The 20,747-nt window shown below is 48.6% G+C and overlaps 1 protein-coding gene and 1 long non-coding RNA gene across 7 annotated transcripts in view; both read right to left on the reverse strand.

The window, feature by feature from the left end:
• ERBB4 (erb-b2 receptor tyrosine kinase 4) overlaps positions 1–20,747 on the reverse strand; it is a 590,714-nt gene that overhangs the window by 350,390 nt on the left and 219,577 nt on the right. For all 6 annotated transcript variants that reach the window (XM_084524744.1, XM_084524743.1, XM_084524742.1 and 3 more), the window contains one exon: positions 10,913–11,064. In XM_084524744.1, coding sequence (XP_084380870.1) covers positions 10,913–11,064 — 152 coding nt within the window. The remainder of the gene's footprint in view (positions 1–10,912; positions 11,065–20,747) is intronic.
• LOC311439271 overlaps positions 19,211–20,747 on the reverse strand; it is a 78,151-nt gene continuing 76,614 nt past the window's right edge. Inside the window, exon 3 of the long non-coding RNA XR_014694634.1 lies at positions 19,211–19,539. This is a non-coding gene — a long non-coding RNA (uncharacterized lncRNA). The remainder of the gene's footprint in view (positions 19,540–20,747) is intronic.

Consider the following 20,747-nt stretch of genomic DNA (forward strand, 5'->3'; position numbering starts at 1 on the left):
GTTCTTTCTCTTTGGGGGCTGGGGGAAGATATTTTTGATTAAAAGGTCATAACAGCACTAAGAAAAAAAAACATCATGAAAACACTTTCTTTGGTAGGACTGAATTGCCTCAAACATGATCAACATTGCCTCCCAACAGGCTCTAACCATACATATTTGATTCTGCATTTGATCAGTTTGAGTGATTTTGGTGTCACCCAACCAGGGACACTTATAGGCAGCACAAGAAATAAATGTCCTTTTAGCCACATTTTATTCTTATATATGCATTGTTCTGTTAAAATAATTCATTGTATCCTAATGAAATGAGCATGACTGGCTGGAGGAATGAACGAGCGCTCGCTCCCTGGTGATGGATATTTATGCGCCTGGATGGAGGATCCGTAATGGAAGATCTATCGTTAGTGCCTCCATCGGTTTTGTCTTCATTTCACATGCTACGAGCGAGCCGAGTGTTGTTTTTGGGGTGTAATTGATCTATAGCCGAAACAAATCAGCTCCGCAGCTAAGTGAGGAGATGAAGTGGTGGATAATCTGTAGTTTAAAACCAGCTGTTCTGCTGAGATCAAATGATTGCTTTGGCACTGAACTGATTAGCTGACAAGGGAGCGTGTTTCAGCATCCGCCGTCATTACCGGGCATCGCCTCCAGAACCTCCGGCCACGCCAACGCCGAGCACCGGAGCTCATCGACGGCACGGCTGGGGTCGGCTCGCTGTTTGCTAAACGGACAGACCTCACCTGGCCTCAATGACAAATATCTGCATTTTCAGGCAATGGGCAGGCAGGAGGATATCAGCCAGCAGTCAGATAACCGCAACGGCAACAAAGCCCAGCAAAACGTTCCGGGTTTAAGCTGCGCGGCTGTCGCTGTTCTCTGTTGGTTTAAAGGCAGCACAAATATTTGCTAATATTTCCTTTGTATTTCTTTCTGCTTGCACATCTCTGTCAGTTACTGAGCACTGCAATTCGTCCCACCCCTTGCTGCACCGTCCTTGCGTGGGGATGGCTGCAGTAGCTGTTTGCAATAGGCTTCCCTTTTTCAGGTAAGGCACTTCTCTACCGGAGCATCTCATGAAAGGGACAGAAATAAAAGGAGGACAAGGGGCTACAGGCGCTGAAATTTTTCCTTAATCACCTTCTATACTTCTAACTACAAGAGCCTTTTCCCAATCACTTGCAGATCCCCGAGGCTGCACAGCAGCTGAGATATAAACATTTTCGCAGAGCCCGGCTGTCCCAGAAGCACGTGTGCTTCGCCCTGAGCTCACTGGCAAGGAGAGTGGGAAGGCAACACACCTGGAGAATACCCTTCCTTCTTTTACCTAAAACTCCCCTGTCTCCAGAGAAATTAAAAAATGTTATTTTAAAAGTGAGAGCAATCTAAGGCCTATTAGGTCATGTTTCCCACACCCTTATCAAAGCCAGGCTGTTCCTCGCAGCAGACACATTTTCTAGCTGATCACTCCGTGGGCTTGAAAGGAATCCAGCAACATCGCCTGCTTCCTGAAGAGGTTATTCTACAGTTTTGCAGAGACAGCTATTAATTCCCTGATACTCATTATAGATTTTCCTTTCTCGGCCCTTCACTCTGCACGGTGTTTTTGAAGGATGAACTGCCACTATTATTCCTGAGGTACGTATCACACGGGGTTGCGGCTTCTGATTTATAGCAGCCACAGGACGCGTGCCTTGCCGTCCCTCTGCTCTCCCCTGCCCGCTGGTCCTTTCTGGAGAGGACTCTGCTTGCAAAAGCCCCCTTCCAAACTCAAGGCAGGAGGGGTCTTTCTACTTGTAAGCAAGGCTGGTATGAAAAGGAGTTTAAAGAGGGGGGTGGGTGTTAAAGCAGGAGTTTCAAGCAGTAGCCAACATCTCAAGCTTTCCCATTTTGAGGGAGCAATATGCCACGGTCACCCGGATTACCCAGACTTATAAAAACAATAAATCACGTTTCACAACTCCCTTGGTGGCATTTAAGCCCTGAATCAGTCCCAAAACACCAGACATCAGAGGGAGCCCTGGCCACTCTTCAAGCTCCTGAATCATTCAGTTACCTCCTCTTGCAATCCTTTTCAAACTGAACAGCATTTACTTCAAGGGTCTCTTGTCTCCATTTTGGGCTTGTTAAGGTTGTCTTCTTAGTGCGTGAGCATAAACTCTTTTACAAAACGCATTGTTGGGATAACCTCTCCTTCCACTGAGCAACATTAAGCGATCATTTACTTTCCCTGCACTAAACAGTGCAGGTGTTTCAAAATCAGCATGATACTTCCACCCTCCTTTTGACATTTTCCCGTTTATTATGTTCTCACAGCACCTCAAAGCACTTGGCTCTTCCTCTCTGGCAGCACTAATCACCACAAAAGGGGGAAAAGGAACCTGGTGGCCACTACAGCACGCGGGCGCTACCAGCCTCCTACTAAACTTCAAACCCGAGCAGGAGAAGGCAACGGGGATGGTTGTGCTTAGCCACCTGCACAACTACTGCCTCACGCTAGATCCTCAGTGTGTTAACCAAAACCTCCCAATTCGACCTCTCTGTGATGACATTTGCCACCAGGGACGTCTCATCTCAGAAGCACATCACCTCATACCCCGTGGTTCAGCAGGCAGGGCCACCGCCACCCCTGGAAGCTGCAGCCCCCCGACTCCCCAAACCAGCCCAGCACAACAGAGCAGCTACTGCGAGGACACGACCTTGGGAACACCCAAAATGCCCCCACTGGGCGCTCAGGAAGGCTGCTTCTCCCTCCACCCACACCCTTCCCACACAGGATGCTGCGCGACACACGTGGCTCCGCAATCAGGTGGCCTGGTGCTCATATCGGGGTTGGGGTGGGAGTGCTAATGCTGCTAAATGCTGCAATCTGCACAATTGTGCTGACATTTCTGAACCATAAAAGCCCTCCGGCAGGCATCTACAGAGGAAACCTTTAAAATTGATCTGGGTTAGTACAAAAACTGTTGGCTAAGCCTCCATCCATCCCTCTGCTCCTCCACCCCTTGACACAGCTTACAGCAAAAGACTTTGCTTTCCCTTTCATATAGCTTTTAGCGGCAATTCAAGCCCATTGATCCAGGACTCTGAGTCGGTGTGTTACAATGCAAGATTATTCAGCTCTCTGACAGTCAGTTGGTTAAATTTCATTTTGTTCCATAGTAAAATGGGATGGGAGGGAGGGAGAACTAAAGGAAAAATTGGCAATTCATTTCCTAAATGCTGAGGAAAATGGAAACATATCACTCAAAGGAAAGCACAAAATGCTTTCACTTACAGCATCCCACTATAAAACAATTATATATGTCTGTACCTACACATACCTTGTCTGGGCCTCTCTTGACTTCAGCCTCCGTGGAGAAGATCTGAGAGGGTGGGTGGAGAAAGAGGAGAAGAAATAAACCTTAAAGACACCTGAGCAGAGTTCGTCAGGGAAAGGTGTGAAGAGGCGGAGTTTACTCCAGCCCCAAATTAGAGTTAAGATTAGACTTGAAAACTCATTACAGTCACCACTGACGCCAAATGCAGATAATCTCTCTTTCTGTGGTTGGAAGATAAGTACTCATTTGTTTTATAACCTAATAAATCCATTTAGAATTTAAAAGTGTTTGCAACTAGTCTTTTGTTGTTAGTTAGCTTAACTTTACCTCCTTGGTTGATTTCGTCCAGCTTCAATGAGGCCAGCACTTCCCAGCGCATAGCTAGGGGAGAGGTTTACATTTACAAGAGTAAGATCATTAGCAGCATAAGGTGGTTGAAAGGGAAGGCATAATTGCTTTCACTTGCCTAGAGGGCAGATCAGCTTCTAAGAAAAACACCACCTAATTAAGAAGGTTTGCACTGTTTTATTTTTAATACCGTTTTCCTTCCAACACCGGTGTTTTCGTCGTACCTGTCCCAGCAATGCTGGGATGCTGGCTGAACCAAATGCACTTTGCAGATATGCAGGAGCTGACAGCATCAAAACCCACCAAGGAGAGGCAGAAGAGTGTGACGCAACACCAAGCAATTGGGAAAAAAAGAAATTAGCAGTCTATAGCGAATAAAATAACAACAAGCCTGAGCAGTGATGAATCTCAATGGTTGCATTCATTTGAGTTATGAATCTGGACAAGGACAAGGGTGATGCTGCCCTGCATCGCCTCCCCGGCGCTCTGCGCAACCAAGGGCGGCTTTGCTGCAGCCACGAGAACAGGACAGCAAGAGCAAAAGGTATTACTGATGTTGAGCATGTGCGTGGGCTTGGGTTACTCTGAATAATTTAAGTCAGGCTTCTTTTATCTCTCAAGAGTTGCTATCGCTGCCACGCACATGAATCAGACAGGCTTCCCGGGCGGCAGGAGGTGGGGCGCCTCCACTACAATGGGAACCGAAAGGGAAAAACTACAGAAAATTTAAAGAGACTCCATAATCACCCTGGACTTCAAATCTCCGTGTGTGATACAGCTGAAGGATGCTCACCAAACTGAAGGCTTCACAAAGACAGGAGCTGCTGGAGAGCTGGGGAAGCTCTCGACCAACACGGGTGGTGGGGAAACGAAACCCCAGGTTCAGATCTGTCCCTGCGCCCTCCCGGAGCCTCTCCAAAACCTCCACGAGCAGATGCGCGTGTGCTGCTGACAGGCTCCTAGATGCCACCTTCTAGTTGCTCCACACGGACAGCAGCTCGTGCCTTGTACAGCAGATTGGTCCCAGCAAAGCAGAAACAAGTGAACGGCACCGCCCTGGCCTCCAGCCCTGTGGCAGCGCCGTCCGATGGATGGTGCCGTCCTCAGCAGGGCCACGTGCCCCTGGAGAGGCACCACCTGCAGCCCTGCACCTCCCCAGAAAGCTCTGCCCGGGGAGCTGCACAGCACCTGATGCACACACAGCCAAGGAGGGCAGCTTGACAGTCCCTGGATCAGAACAGGAGCCCGCTTTTATGCAGCACAGCGCTCTTCTTGCAAACAAGTGGTTTTTTCAAGCTGTATCTTTCAGACGGAGCCACCAAAAGTAATTGCTAAATTAATGGGGCAATAACAAATGTACATATATTTGGTTATGGCTTGGCAAACTCAGCTCGAGAATTAATTGTATATTAATTCTCTTCTCTGTTTGTTCTGCAGAAGCTAAAACTTTAATTCAAAACAGAAGAGTACCGGCTTGCGCAGTCTGTAAGTTACACTTCCAGCCTCAACACCAAGCCAAGAACTACACTGCAGAGCACTTCCAGTTGGGTTTTGCATTGCTGGTGGGGAAAGGAGAGAGGAAAGAGAGGTTCCAGTGGTGGGTTTTTCAGTTCATTGTAGGGACGTGAGGTTGGATTGTGTACGGAAGAGAAGCGATCCTCCCAGCCCGTTACTCTGCCTGCTGCAATGCCCCGGACAGCTCCAAAAATAAAAGAACAGAGATGGGGGGAGTATAAAAACAGAGCTAAAACCTGGCTGGGGGGAACTACTGACAGTATGAACCATGCGGAGAGACGGAGCTGCTGGGTTTGTACACAAAACGCAGAAAAGGTTCTGCGAGAGCCAGCCAGGGATAGCTGCATGCCATGGAGTTAGGAGCGAGAGCAAATGCATTTGTACCTGTATGACACACACCTGGCCTGGACAGCACGGGAAAGCAGATGCTGCGGGGATGTGGATGCTCACCTATCGATGCCTCGTGAGGGGGGGAAAGCACAGGACTAACACAGTGCCTCTGTGCACACTGAGAGCACCCGCTGCCTTCACCTACCTGCTGGTGAGGCTCCAGGAGCGGTGGGGTTGGGATGGAGCTGGCAGAAGTTATGTCAGGGACTACACGGCTGTAATACTGGTCTTTGGAGCAGGCAGCAAGCACCCAGGTGCTGGTTCACTCACCTAGGGACAGGGGCAGCGTGAACACTGCTGGCTGGCAAGGGACAGGAGCAGGACAGCACGGCGCTTCAAGAGGGGATGAGCACAGCTTTGGAAATGCCAATCCCTCCCCTGAGGTTGGTAGCACTAAATTATTATTATTTTTTATCACCTCTCTTCTTACTGTACCAAGGCACTGCACCGTGCTCTTTGCAGTGGCTGCAGCACGGACTTGCCACTTGACCACCCGTTTCTGCAGGCAGGATGGGTCTGGAGGGCCACACGAACCCGAGCCCTGAGGAAGGGCCCTTTGCAATCGATACTCCCTGGCCGGTTTGAGATCAGCTTATACTGCCGAGACTATTTTAAGCCATGGTTTCTGCAAAAGCAAAGGGAAATGAAGAAAAAGGCATCCTCCCGGAGACGAGCTGGATCACAGATGCACCGCGCAGCTGGCCTCTGCTCCCACTCCACCCTCTGAATTCGGGATCCAACTCGCTTCAAACACGGCTCGGGTTCATCCACCACAGTTGGCAGCTGATCATGGCCGGTGTAAAACATTTTGTCCATGCCAGGAGCACGGCCTGGCATGCCCCTGGCCTCCTGTAACCCCCCCGGCACAGCAGCTGCTTTTATTGCCGCGTGCAGGACGCCTTGGCCAGATTTAAGCAGCAAGTCGGAGGTGTCCTCTTTCCTCCGAGATAGTGTGTGCATGGCACACGCAGCCCTGCCCATCACACCGCTGCCGGCACACTATTGGGCTCTTTGTGCTTTGTTTCTTATGGGTAAGGTCCTGGGAGGGCAATTACAAATAAATCAGGACATGTATTTGACTTCCAGGTCTGTAATGACCTGGTACTGTCCAGCCACGGACAACGCGTGCTGGTGAGGCTGTCCTGATGCAGCTCACTGGGGGAGAGGTGCCATGGGGCAGCTTTGCCCAGCAAATCCTCCTCCCTCCAGATCTAGTAGGGCCAATGTGCAATACTTCCCAAGCACTGCTGGGGAAAATCCCCCTCCATAAAGGCAGAGCCACCCTAGAGCTTCTCCTTTCTAGGGACTACTAGGCACTACTCCCTGTCCTGCTCCCTTTCTGCTGAGCTGGGACCTCCTCCAAGCCTGTCAGCTGGGAATTAAGATACCATTTTGTTGCAGGAGAGGACGCGGGCTGTTCTGCCAGGCCTTCGGGAGCCGTATCTATCACTGCTGGGACCTGCTGAGCAACCTGGCCATGGCACTGCACTCCTGTCTCTGCGTTCCTCAGCCCAACGCGTCTGCTCAGGCTGCAGGCTCTGTCCCTGCTCCATCACCGGCTCAGCAAGGCAGCCAGGGCTTTCAGAAGGGACTTGATTTGTTGTAAGAGACCAGAAAGCTTTCTAAAAATACAGAATACTTATTTTTTAACCGGAAGCAGCCCCAAACACCCAGGGGCCAGGCAGTGAGGTTTGCAACCAACTCTTCCCTCGCCTGCTCACGCAAGCTCCCTTCCTTGGAGGAGCTCTGTCTGACCCAATCCTCCTCCCGGACTGCAACAAAGCCAGAAGCAAAAATTACATATATTCTTGATATAACACCCAAACCCTCAAACTCTACCTGCCATGAAGTCAAAGGGTCCTGGTTTTCACAGCCCACCCCGTTCTGTGTGTCGGCACAGGGACGATGTGGCCGTACATTGCTGCACACCCAGAGCAGCTATCAAGCTGCCTGCCGAGCTCGGTTAATTGACGCGCAGATATAACTGCTAACGCTGCTGTGGGTAAGGGAACTACAGAGGTAAATGAACACGGAATTTATCAAGCGATGGTAGATCATTTCTGAAGGCCGTTGATTGCAGTTAGAAATAAGTTTCATAATCATTTGGGAGAGTTATGGCAGCGAGCAGCGCAGAACTTCAGTCATGTCGTCAAAAATAAATAATCTGAATTGGTTAAATAAAATCCAGGGACAAGAAAACAATTTACTGCCTGTGAATTGCTAAAAGGCTGAGGATTAGTCTAAGATAACTCTTGTTTACTAAATGTGTTTAACAGAAGAAGAGTGCCTGCAGAAGATGATTTTGTAGTATACTAATTGTGTTTTTCATTCAGAAAATTGAACACAGAGACGCCATTAAGAAGTAAGAACTGCCCACAATACAAGCTGTCAGCTTTGCCACGTGAAACTGGAATAAGGTCCTCGTCTCCAAAACCAAACCATCACTTCCAATATGAACCAGAGTACAGCTGATCTTTTCCAAAATCCCAACCAGGGAGGTAAATCTCCACTCTGGCCTCAGCAAGACTCAAGGAGCAGAGCTGCTGGAGCCGGAGGCTGGCACACGCAAAGGACAACCTCGAGCTGCAGTTGCTCTCCCTCCTTTTGGCCACCCACAAGCAGGGGATAGCAAGCTCCCAAAATGGCAGGATGAGAGCATGCAGGAGTGCTGGGAAAAACTGGGGGAATATGCAAACCCTTCTGAGGTGAGGGAAGCTGCTTGCGATCTCGATGCCATGCACACGCTGTCGGGCTTCAAAGTGCGGTGGCTGAACGTTTCGCTCAGGTGCCAGGCAGCCCTTTTTAGTCTTAATCAGCACATGAAGTGAGCTAACTCGTACACGTAAAGCAAATTTACTTAGGGAATAAATGTCTGAATAAATATGAAAGATGGGATGCTGATCTTTTAATCTTCCTTGGCACAAATAAAATTCTCTGTTTTCCCCCCCACACACTTGAATTCATTTATGATTGCATGATAAGAAGGTGAGCAGGCCCAGTTTGCTAGGTCTTCCCTCTAAGCTGGGGGCTACTGAGAAGGCAGCTGGGCACAGAGCCACGGTACTCCTCAGACAGATGTACAGACAACACCAACCCACAAACCATCGACTGACTGCTCAAAGTCCACGTGGTGGAGAAAGAGGGCAATTTTTGCAAGAAACTGGGAAAAAAGGGGAGTAGGCCAGAGGAGCATCATATGGGTTGCAGGATGAGTTCACCACGCTGAAGTCTAGGAGAGATAAATAGCCCTTCACTTAGGTATCTCCCATCTGCCACCTTCATTTGGCGGTTAAAATCACTTTTAAAATGATAAAACAAGTAACGTTGCCTAACTAATGAATGCTGAATTATCGGCATAAATATGCCAACATTTGTTTATTTACTTGCCTCACCGAGAACACGTTCTCCTCTGTTTGGTTTTCTATTTTAATGACCACAATTTATCACATTACACAGACTTGCGGTTTGCTGGGGTTTGTTTCAAGTTCTGCTTTCTGCTGAGATTTCAGTGAGAGCGCAGTCCTAGGTACGATAAGCAATAATGCTAACGAAAATGCAATGGTAACTCTTCCAAGAAGCAAGCGTAACCAGACAACCTTCCTTTGCTACACAGGATCCTTTTTTGCTCTCATTTGCTGCTTTTACCCCCTCTCGTTTGCTGATTTCCCTCTGCTTGCAGCAGCTCCCCACGAGGAACAGTGACTCCCTAATTCCCCGTTAATTTGCTCTCCCCACCTACCTGCTGGTCAGAGCAAGAAGGACGGGAAGGCGAAGCGGGTGAACTATCTGCGATGAATTTAATCAATTCAGAGGCATGTACGATGGCCCCGGTGGGAGTTTCAGGAAGCATCTGAAACTCCAGCGCTGCCCAAAGCAGCGCAGGGACCCTGCCCTTGCACGAGGACTCCGCTGCCTGTGCAGCACAGTGGGAACCGTTAGTCCAGCTGCCCCAGGGCTATCTATTTCGGAGCTCAGGCACATATGTGTTTTCCCCACCTGTCACAACTGTGAAATGTACAGATAGCATTCACTTCCTAGGCATTCGTCGCTCAAATTAACAGGCAACCTGTTAGTCTGAGTGCAATTAGCACCCCAAACTTCACTCCAGACGCGTATCTGGTAGCTGAATTTTGCTTGCAGATCTTTTCGCAGCCTGGTGTACGCTTCGAGTAAATATAGGCTGATGTATAGAGCAGAAATCCTGAGAAATCCCCAACAAATTTAACACGAAGCAATGTTAAGCACGCTGTCAGAGGCTCTGCTTGCCTTTGTTAGATGCCGTAATGGAAAGTTCAAGTTTTTGTGAACTGAAATTGAGCACGAGGCTCTCCCGAGACCCAGCAAACCGAACGCCTGAGTGTAACACAACCTGCGGGGCTGCCGGATGAGAACTCCACTGCTCCCCTACGTGCTTTTTACGAAAATGCGACTTACATGCAGACACGCATCTTGCCACGTGACAGGAACGTTTTGCAGAATGATATGGGAGTGATACCACACGATACAGGCAGCACAAATCCTCATCCATGTCACGGCTTGACTTCTATTTGAGAGCACGACCCGTGCAGTCTGTAACCACACCACCGCGGGCTGTTTTCAAACATGGTTCTCGCACCAATTTCATCTATGTGCATTAGACCACTCCTTTACCAGGCATTTTTGTCAAACATAACGCGTTTTGGCATGCCAAATCACGATGGGTTTAAATTCTTTCCATTTGGCATTCACCTCCTACTCCTTGTAGTTGCTACCAAGTTAACAGGTAATGCACAAACCACATCTAAATACTCCTTCACAAACACAAAGGCTAGAAGCACAGTATTTAAACAAAATAGGAAAACCTCTATAGCAAGAAGCTGGAGGATCACACAACCCAGGCTCCACCGTGAAGACGGTTTTATGTTAATTCAATAAACACCTTTTGTTTCAGAGTTCTTCCCTTGTTTACCCTACTAACCAGTCCACGAATCACATTTTAACAGGGCAAGCTTGCCCAAGCCACCAGTGCTTACCTGCACTGCTCCAACCTCCCTACACCCTACCCTAAGAGCTCCAGACCTGCTGGCAGCACGCAGCCATAGAGGCCAGCAAGGTGTCACCCTCCTGCGGCGTGACACAGCTTTCTCCCTCACGTCCTGGACGCATGTAAATGCCATACTCAGAGCACCTGTCACAGCCACGACATCGCTCTTGTGCTCTGTGCATCCGTGACATTTTATTAGCCTCTTCTCCTGCAGGCTCTGGGAGTTGGTGGGCAGGAGCCCTGCCATCGTCCAGCCCAGCATTGTGGCTACTCCCCTGTACACAGAAGATGGAGAGGAAATAAAGAGGAGGTTGCTTACCCGCAGGAAGGAGAGGTCTCGGTTGTGCTCGATGCTGGTGATTTCCAGGTTGCCCATAACTACCTCGCAGTTCTCATAGTACTTGCGCAGGGCCCGGTACTGCTGCTCCAGGTCCGAGAGAGAGCTCAGCTTGTTCTCGGTGCCAGCACACACTGCAAGAAACCACAGGACAAGTGCAATCAGAGCAAGTAAGGAAGAAAATAGGAGCAGAGAAGGAATGAAGATTTACATCCAGGGATACAGGTATCTGGAATAATAATTCTGAGTTAATTACAGGATTGGGTATCAGCAGCAGAGGTGGGAAGGTCCATGATCATCTCAGCAATTTAAGTATCTCTTACCAAAGGGACCAGGTGCTGGTATGTACCACTGAACATCCAGAAATGTGGAAAACGCAAACATGTAGGACAAATGGAAAACAAGTTGACTGCACCACGTTAAGAGCAAAAACCAGGACCACGTGAAGTCCCTGGATACAGGATGCTGAACACTGAGTGCTTACAAATTTAAGGATAAGAGGCCAGAGAGACCTGTGCATCTCAGCTGACCTGTGCAATCCAGCATTTTCCCTATTCATCTGACACCTAGAAGGACCTGTCAAGAAACCAAGAGCAACCCGGCCAGAAGGCTTGTACCCAGCATCACTTTTCCTCCTCTTTCCTGAAGTCCCCAGCTCTTCCGAGCTCTGCACAATTAAATAATAAAAGACAGAGCAAAAGCCTACTGTCTTTCTGCAAGTCACCAGACTGTGATCTGAATGCACAAGGGAGCTGTGTCAGACGAGTTAGGAAATACCAGCCAAATACAGTCAGTTTTCAGAAGATGTTCTTTAATATTACAGTACTCTGTTCTGAATCTTCAAGTCCTGTTCAAAGCCAGTGCCAAATCACAGCTCTGCTCAGTCTATTAGATTGCCGCGCATCAAGCAGCGACAAAAATGAATCCGGGAAAGAAACACAGAAGCAGGATTTTACAGCAGCATTTTTTCATGCAGCTCTCAGCCTGTCATAAGAGCAATGCTACTTAAATGTTTGAGCATGGGGCTGGCCTTTTTTTTTTGCACACACTTACTTTTCCTCTCTACTGACAGCTTGTGGGCTGTTCTTATCTGCGAACAAATTAATCTGAATCTACCCGAACTTTTGAAATGGGCATTATATTATGCAAAACATGAGCCAGACCAGAAGAGCATTTCTGGAGCCATTCCCACTGCTGGATTAGATCAATACAAACAAAACCCTCCATGACTGGAGGCCTAATCAGTAAAATTGGCTAAAATATGCTCTTCTGAATGATGCAGGTCCTTTTTCCTTTAAAAGACCAAAAAGCGATTAGATTTTGGAGTACTACTATTATCGAGTATTTACTTACTACACCCTTTTTGTTTTGCTTTTTTAACAGAAACAGGAACAATTCTCATCTGCGTCCTCCACCGCGCATCTCGCCTGCCGCAGAGCAATCTGCTCCGGTGCCAGGGCGATGCGAGCCCCCGACAGCCGGCTGGCGAAGGGCTGCGGGAGGCAGCCCAGAGCCCCCCGACTGCTCCAAGTTTGCTCCCAAGGAAACTCCCCCTGCCCTCCAAATGGCAGCAGAAAGCTGCTCCTCCTCAGCTGGAATGCCCCACCGGGGAGCAATCCCGGGGCTGGCATGGCTCTGAGCCGTTTGTGGGCTCGGGGGTTAGCAGATGATTCTCTTCTCTTGCGTTGCTAGCAGCTGAAGCGCAGACGAAAGCAGAAGAGGCACTACATGGGACTGCTTCACCATGTACGTGTGTGGTCTCGTTGCCAAAGGAAATACATGTAAGGCACGGGATGTAGGTTTTTAACACTTTCTGTGACTTACTCAAATTACAATTTCGAAGTCCCCACCAGGTTTATAAACTTGAAGTGTCTGAAATACATTACGATGTGCTGCCAAATGAAAAGTAAAAATACTGTCTGGTTTACATGGATTTTAAAATAAATACTACCTGATTTCAAGCCGTGATTTAAAGCACGAACATTCCTGGTTTCTCACAAAACCTTACCACGTGAGTAAAACACTCCAAGGCAGGATTTTGTTTGTAACATTTAAGGGGTATTTTTGAGGACTCCCAGCTTGGTAAGTGTGAACAGCCGGAAAGATCAACCACTGCTGCATCGTCCTTTCTGAAATACAAAGCCCCATCCTAGCGCGTACGTAAAGCTTCGTTCAGATCCAGGGATCTCAGAGTCGGAGAGCAGCTTGGGTTGGAAGGGACCTCAGAGACCATCAAGTCCCAACCCCGCTGCCACAGGCATCAAAACCCTTCAGGAAGCTGCCCGCATGTCCCTGCCAGAAGCCTTCGGAAAATGTTTGTTACCGATTACAAAATCACTTTGTTTGCTTTTTCCTTGAAAGCAGCAGCATCTATAACACTAAGACTGACTGTGTTTCCAGCCGAATAAGTATTATTCTGTCTTAAGGCTCCTGAGGACTAATAAATAATTTCTGTTCCATTTTGCAATCGGTGCTAAGGATCAAAATAGCTCAGAAAACAATTCCAGCAGCTCAGCTAATAAAGCTATCCACCGCAACACTGGTATTTCATGTCGCACGCACATTAAATGTTTCACAAAAGCTAATTTAGCCATTTTTTGCTGTAAGGAGGCAGAACATTTGGAGCCTGCTCTTGCAGCAACAGGAGTGAAACCAACCGAGATGTAAACCAGGGCTGGAAGTTTTATTAGAGGAAGATTAATTTTGTACAACTAAACCTTGCAGTAACTACTGCTGGCTTTTGATAATGCTATGGAAATCAATTCTTTCAGATGAATAAAATCTTAAAAGCAAATTTAGAAGAGCTCACGTTGTTCTTCTAAATTTATCTCGCAGTGATTCCAAGCATTTAATTCCTGTCTTAGAAAAAAAGAAATCCCCTCTGGTGCATAAAGCCTCTCCTTGTGCCAGCTCACACCTGGGCCTCTGCTGCTGGGAGATGCATGGCAAAAGGTGGCCATCTCCCCTGCCAAGGGAGGAAAATCAGTCACAGACTGCCTCAAACCAAGCAGTAGTACCAGGCAGACCCTCCTGCATGGAAGGGGGATGTAACAGAGCTAATATCCTGCAATATGTACCCGAGCTGGGAGAGCACCTCCAGCCTGTGCAGTCTTTTGGAACAGTACTGGCACTCGTGTGTTGTCTCAGCTCTTTAAAACAAAGTGCCAAAAGAAACATGAGCACAACAGAACATCATGCCTTGTTGTGCCATACAAACCACTGTCATCTCAGTTCTGTAGAGAAGCACCTCTTCAAGGCACTTGGTTGTACGCTGCTTATCTTATATGGGCCCAGAACCTGATGAACAGTACGAAAACAAAGACCACGTGTTGAAAGCAGTCCCTGCACCGGGTCCTCTCTTGGTTCACAAAAAAAAAATACTAATTAGCCTGTCTCTAACAGGGTCAGCAAAGTACTAGCTCAGATGCCTCTCCAGCCTGTAGCTTCTCCCGGTGGGGAATGTGAATGTAAATCTGCTTTGGCCTCTGAGCAGGAGCGCTCCCAATTTGCTCAGATTTTGCACAGGCAGCTCGGAGAGGAAAGCCCTTCAGAGCCATTTCAGTGCTGAACACAGAAAAATCTGACAACCCCATACATTTTCTCAGACATAAACCCAGGGAGCAGCTGACCTGTGCCAGGCTACCCCAATGCCACGATGCTCACAAGTACATTTCTCTACAAACACGCTATCTGCAAGCCCTTTGCCATGCCCTCTCCTAGAATTATGGTAACAAACCTTGCCAAGTGCTCATACACAGGTGTGGAGAGCCACCACTATCAGCATCTGAAAGCTGAGGGAGTATCCACCTTCGTATCTGGAAGCCTTGTGCCTGCTTCTCACCTAACCCCCAAACCTGGGTGGTTTGGGGAACTGCACCCTCCTGCAGTGCAGAGTGCAGCCAGTGGAAACAAACCCAGAAAACTTACAGATTCCTGTTCCCGGTGACCTGGAGTAAATCTCTGGCTTTTCATCCTAATTCGTTTTATTGACTTCTTCTAACTCTGAGGACCCTTTCCCATGCTCTGCTGCAATCCAAAAGCCAGCTCATCTTGCAGTAGGAGCTAGGGAGCTGAGAGCTGCCTCCCTGCAGAGGAGGGTGGAAATGGGCATCCAGCTCCCAAAAAAATGGGCATCCTCCTCCTGTATGCAGGTCTCATTGGCAGAGCCACTAATTCTCACTGAAAAGGGTATTTTAAGAAGGAAAAACAAACAAACAAACAAACAAACAAAAAAAAAACAAACACAGCATCTCTCTTATTTTGTGCCCACTCTGATTGTTGTGATGGCTTTTCCCTGTCCTACCCCTCTCCTTTGGGCACCTGTGCAGAAGGGAGCAGCCGGGAGGGCTGGGCACGTCGGGTGGGCACAGCACTCTTGGTCATCACAGCGCGGGACCCCCAGCGTTCCCCACACATTCGTGCTTCAGGTTCAGTTGCTTCCTTCTCCCCAGCTACCTCAAGTGACAGAGAACTGCTTCAGCTCCTAATGGCCCCAATTACAGCAGTCATAATTGTCCGTATTGAAGTGAGTTTACATTTGTCATCAATATTCATGCATATGACTCTGAAATTAATTTCCCATTGACATTTTTTTTCCTAACGAAGCCACACCATTTGGATGCTCACTCAGAGGCAGGAAATAGTGGAGGCATTTAAAAATGTCCTTTAGTTTCTGCTTTTTAGGCCATTATTGTGCTCAGCTCCGCTGATGACAAATCTCTGTGTTATATTACAAACTCATTTCGACTCAGTCTAATTCTGGTTCTTGCAATTCTAATTGATTTTACAATCCTCCCAGCCCAACAGATGAGCTAACTTTTGGAAGGAGGGCAACCTGTTTCATTTTTTTATGCAGCCCCTCTCTGGATTTGCCTACGGTTTGAGTTATCCAGGAGAAAATACTGTCACCTCCATGCAGCCACCCTGGTGTCAAGCAGGCCAAAAACACGAGACAAGGCTTAAATGCTCCCAGTCACTCTTTTTTTTTTTTTTTTAGGAGCATGGAATTATACGTTCCTTTATCACAGCCAGGAGGAGCCTACCAACATTTAGCACCTCTTCTTCCTAATGCAGCCTTTTTGTACTTCCCCCTCATTTATTTACTTAATTAGCTGTCTTTATACAGACGGCACCATTACCAGGGTTTCTTGAAGGACAGCTGAAGTAACTGTTTATTAATAATTGCAAACACTCCTGGCAACTTGCTAGACCCCCCAGCTGGGGGGGAAATACTGGAGCCCCTTAACGAACAGCTAATTACCAGCAATTTCACAGCAGCCCCCATTCATTTCCTTCGGCTCCCCGCTCCCAGCACAAGCCTGGGTACCCTGCGCCCAGCACAGAAGAAGGGGAAAACAGTTTTAATCCTTTCATTACCTTACAGCTCTCCTTAAACGAGCTGCAAGCCCTGCATTTTCTTGCAATTAGGCACATCCTAATGAAGGGAGAGCCTGCCTGCCCTCACAGCCCTGCAGATGGCTCCTGGGAGAAGGCAAACACCTACTGGAGGTCACCACCTCTCCTCCTTTGACCCCATCAGCTTCCGGAGAGCATCTTCAAACTGGAAGCTTCCCTTCCCTAGGTGAGAGGCTGTCATGAAGGAAAGCATCATTTTCTCTCTACTCCTAATTAAAAGCTCAGCTGACACAAGCATTTTCCTTCCACAAGGCCTGCTCCGTGCTACAACACGGCCATCCCCTTCAAATCCCGCCAGCTACCACGGCCCCTGGGTCTGGAAACGTGCTGCAAGCCCCCAAATCTTGTGTCCCATGGTGCTGTCACACAAGGAGCAGGGCCGTGCTTTATGAGGGTGGCCCCACCTCCAACGGAGGCTCATCAGGAGCCATCTGCAACGGGCAGAGCTCTCCCAGTGTTACAAGCACAGAATTGAACAGGCGTAGTGGAGACTGCCAGGGACTGTAACTTCATCGAGAGAGATTATTTATGTGCCATGACACCTTCCCGAGCTGGTGGCACCCTGTCTTTGCACCGAGCTCTCCAAAATCTGTTCGGTTGCTGCTACGCAGCGTTATTTCACTGATGTAGCGCTCGCGTTTGCATCAACCAAAAAATGGCATCAAAACTTTGACTAGATTGATACTGCGGCATTTCAAGGATAATTGCCTGTGCCGACCGTGTCGAGCCACTGTCAGCTGCTTGTTTTATGCTAACATCTCCAGCGTTGTTTCTCCTCGTGTCCATGCTGCAATCGGGAAGGACAACATGGGGAAGATGTGCTGCAGGACCTAAGTCACACAGCAACCACTCAAAAAAAGCCAAAAATAATACACGAGGCTTTGCCAATGCTGTTGTTTTTTTCCACGGGTGCATACCCATTTCTTTTCCCTGGGTACTTCCCCTTCCCTTCTTCTCCCTGCTCTTCACAGACATCCACACGCACACGCACACACACACTCTTTCCTCATTTCATCATATTTCCAGGGTAAATAGTTGCTCCTTAACTATAATGTAGGTACCGGACTTGACAAGCAATTAAAGCAAACAATTTCCACTCGTCTAACTTTGCCAAATTAGTCATCTGCCATCTGCTCCATCATCTGGCTCTCCTTGAGGTCTTGCTGGGAATCTGGAAGCGCTCGCTCCGACGAGGAGGCAGCAGCAAAGCCTCCAAGCTGGCGGGAGCCTGAGGGATAGGGGGGACACGGGGGGGACACGGGGGGGACACGTGGCCCCACGCTGCTCACTGCCACCCCCGGCCAGGAGCCCCATCCCTGCTGCAAGCAGCTCACTGGCGCCGGCCGTCAAACCGGCGAGTTGTGTTAGAAAAGCATTTAAAATTCAAGATTTCTTTTTACAGCCATGCAAATAAATGCCTAGTGAGGATGAATGCACGGCATAGGGGGAGCGTGGCATTTTCTTACCAGCTGCAGGATGCAAAAAATAACTTACTTCACTGAGTGTTTTCAGCGTTTACAGTTTTTCTCCTGATGAAGCGCCGGGCCAAAATGAGCAATTAATAGACATTATCTAAGAGAGGCTGGAGCAGTCTCTGCTTTCAGCACCAGGCTTAGTCTGGTCTTAGATCTACAGCCTGCCTGTTCCCGCCTCATTTTCTGTGCAGCACCCAAAATTAAGCTTGTGAATGCAGCTTCTAACACCAAGAACCTAAATCCTCCCCTACAGCACCAAAACACAGGCTTTAGGGCGTTTCTTCAATGCTAGTAGATTTCCAGAGGAAGGCCAGGTCGGCGGGGGGAGATGATGGAGCACAAGCACACGGGCGGGAGCTGAAGGCAGGGAAGCACTTGGGTTGGTTTTGCACCTCTGCCTTTACCGCAACTCGATTTAGTGACACCAAAGCCATCTGCTGCCAGGTTGGCCCCAGACCTCCTCCCTGCCCATGGAGTGGGGACACGCAGGAGCTCTCCTGGGACCGGGGGCTGGCACAGAGCAGTGCCTGCTGCTAAGCAGCAGCCGCCCTCGCCGGCAGCTCCGGCTGCCCTGCTGGGACTCGCCAACAGCCGGGGGCTCCGCTCGCCTGGCTGCCTGCTCCTTCCCCAGAGGGGCCCCGAGTGCCACAAGCATTCGCTCAACTTAAATGCATTTTAATTAACGCTGTACAAACACACCGAGCTGGTGCGGGCACAAGGGAGCGCATTCATTCAGCGTGGGCCGGATCCTCATCCCCAGGAATCCAGCAGGAGCCCCGGCAGCCGCTGCAACGAGAAGGGGATCTCGGTCCTCGCTGCCAGTAGGATATTGAAACACTCGGCCAAATGGGAACCAGCCCTCGGGTCCTGCTTACTGCTACTTAAGCACTGTCTGTATAAAAGATGACGCTCAGGAGGGGTAGGTGGGCCGGGTGCTTTTATATCTACGATGTAAGCGGGGCAATTACTCACCACTGAAGCACACAGCAACTGCCCCGTCGTTACAGGGTGTGCACGAGCCACTGAAATCTCCCTGGAAATTCCCCTGACATCTCCCATTGAAGTCATTCTCCCTTTGCATCGGTAATTATCGCATAATCCAAAGACCACCTATTAAAGTTATTAAGGTAACTATGGAATTGTAGCACACAAAGTGGACTGCTTCGGAATGATCAACCTCCCCAGATTTTGGCAACTCCACAAGACAAAACATAGGAGGGGGTTAAACAAAGCCCCTGGACAAACATTTGGGGAGTAAGGAAACCCAGCACCCCTCTGGAAGCGTGCTGGGATTGGGAGCCCCCATCCAAGGGGCAAAAGTGAGCCCAGCTTGCTTCAAGGGGACAGGGTAATGCAGGAGAGTGCAATTAAACCAAAAAAAATCACACTATTTTAGCAAATATGCACCTGTCTATTAAGCTGAAGCTGCACACAGTTTATTTTCATTGATGAAAATAACAGGTTCTCAAGCAACTCCTTGTCAAACAGACAGGAGAATTCAGCTCGTGGAAGACAGCTGAAATGGTAATTACTGAAAGCTGCAAGGCAGGGAAGGTTTCGCTGTGTTGATGCTGGGGAGCTGCAGGGGCTGATGGCACCGACTGCCCAGAGCCAAAATGCTGGACCCCAGCTGTAGGGAGGTCACCAAGTTGAAGCACTGGTCTCAAGGGCTCCTTCCAGAAGCCTTCCTTGAACTGGTGGCTGTGTTTTCCTAATTGCCTGTGGCCACGCAGAGCAACAAAAACCATGTGTTATTAAACCAAGTTCAGGTATCAGTTTATAGGCAGGAAAAACAAACTTTCAGTAATGGTTCTATGCAAGAAACTTTTTTTTTTTCCTATACTGTGTATGTAAAACACATAGCCTGGTCTTAAGCTAGTGTTTTAAACTGTTATCTTCTGCCACACGCACCCTTCCCCAGTTGTACTTCCCGCACAGCTTCGCATGCATCGCTGCGCCTCCCCTGCACGGCACCCTCACTCACCAAGCTCCTGCTTTCTCACACCTGCGTGCTTGGAACTGAGAGCCCGGTCCCACAACATAAATACAATCAAAATGAAAAGCTAAACAACCCACCCGCCTATCCTTCAGATGTGCTGAGCACCCAGTCAGGTCTTTTGAGGCCCCTGAGGGCTTCAGCTCTGCCAAACACAATGTATAAAACCTTACCGCTACTGATGAGAAGCCTTTGTCCCTAGTAAGAAGTAAAGGGACTGGTTTTTAATTTTATATCTGTACAGAGGAACATATTTCAATTTATGACTTCCTTGTATAAGAGCAGCGTATTCAGCGCAGTGCTGAAGTTTCCTCCTGTTTTACCTGGGAAGCAAGGGCTGCAGGGCTGCGTTGGATGAGCTCCTCCCTCTGTCTCCCTGACTGCTCAGAAAACACACAAGCTGGTTCCTGAAATCACAGTCGGGCTGACTTACCCCTTCTCATGGAATTTCTATTGAGTCTCCTCAAGCAGCTTCATTTTTCCGAGGCTATAAGGAGGCGGGGGTGTCGCAGGTGCTGGGAAATTGCTTCCCAAATGCACTTCACCTGTAGTCGATTCAGGCAAAGCACCTTCAAAACCTCCAATTGTTTTCCAAGCCCAACATATCATTTGTTCTGGATTTCCTATAAGGCACATTTATTATTTTTTTGTCTCGTGTACTTTCAGAAATCATCCCAAAAGACAAGCTCTAAGTAACTGTAGTCAAAACTGTGTATTATGAATTCTTTACGGATCAGTTTTCTCCAATATGCTCTCTGTTAACGTTGCTTGTTCTTTCTGTTGGGCTTCTTAAAATGCACTCCATATATATTTTATAAAGGTCTGGGTTTCTTCCCCACCCCCCCCAGAGACTGCCCTTAAACTTCTGGCCATTGATTGTGCCGGTATCAATTTGTAAAGGTCAACAGAAAGCTGCTCTGACAGCCCAACT

The sequence above is a fragment of the Aythya ferina genome, assembly GCF_964211825.1.
Source record: "Aythya ferina genome assembly, chromosome: 6".
NCBI classification, from domain to species: domain Eukaryota; kingdom Metazoa; phylum Chordata; class Aves; order Anseriformes; family Anatidae; genus Aythya; species Aythya ferina.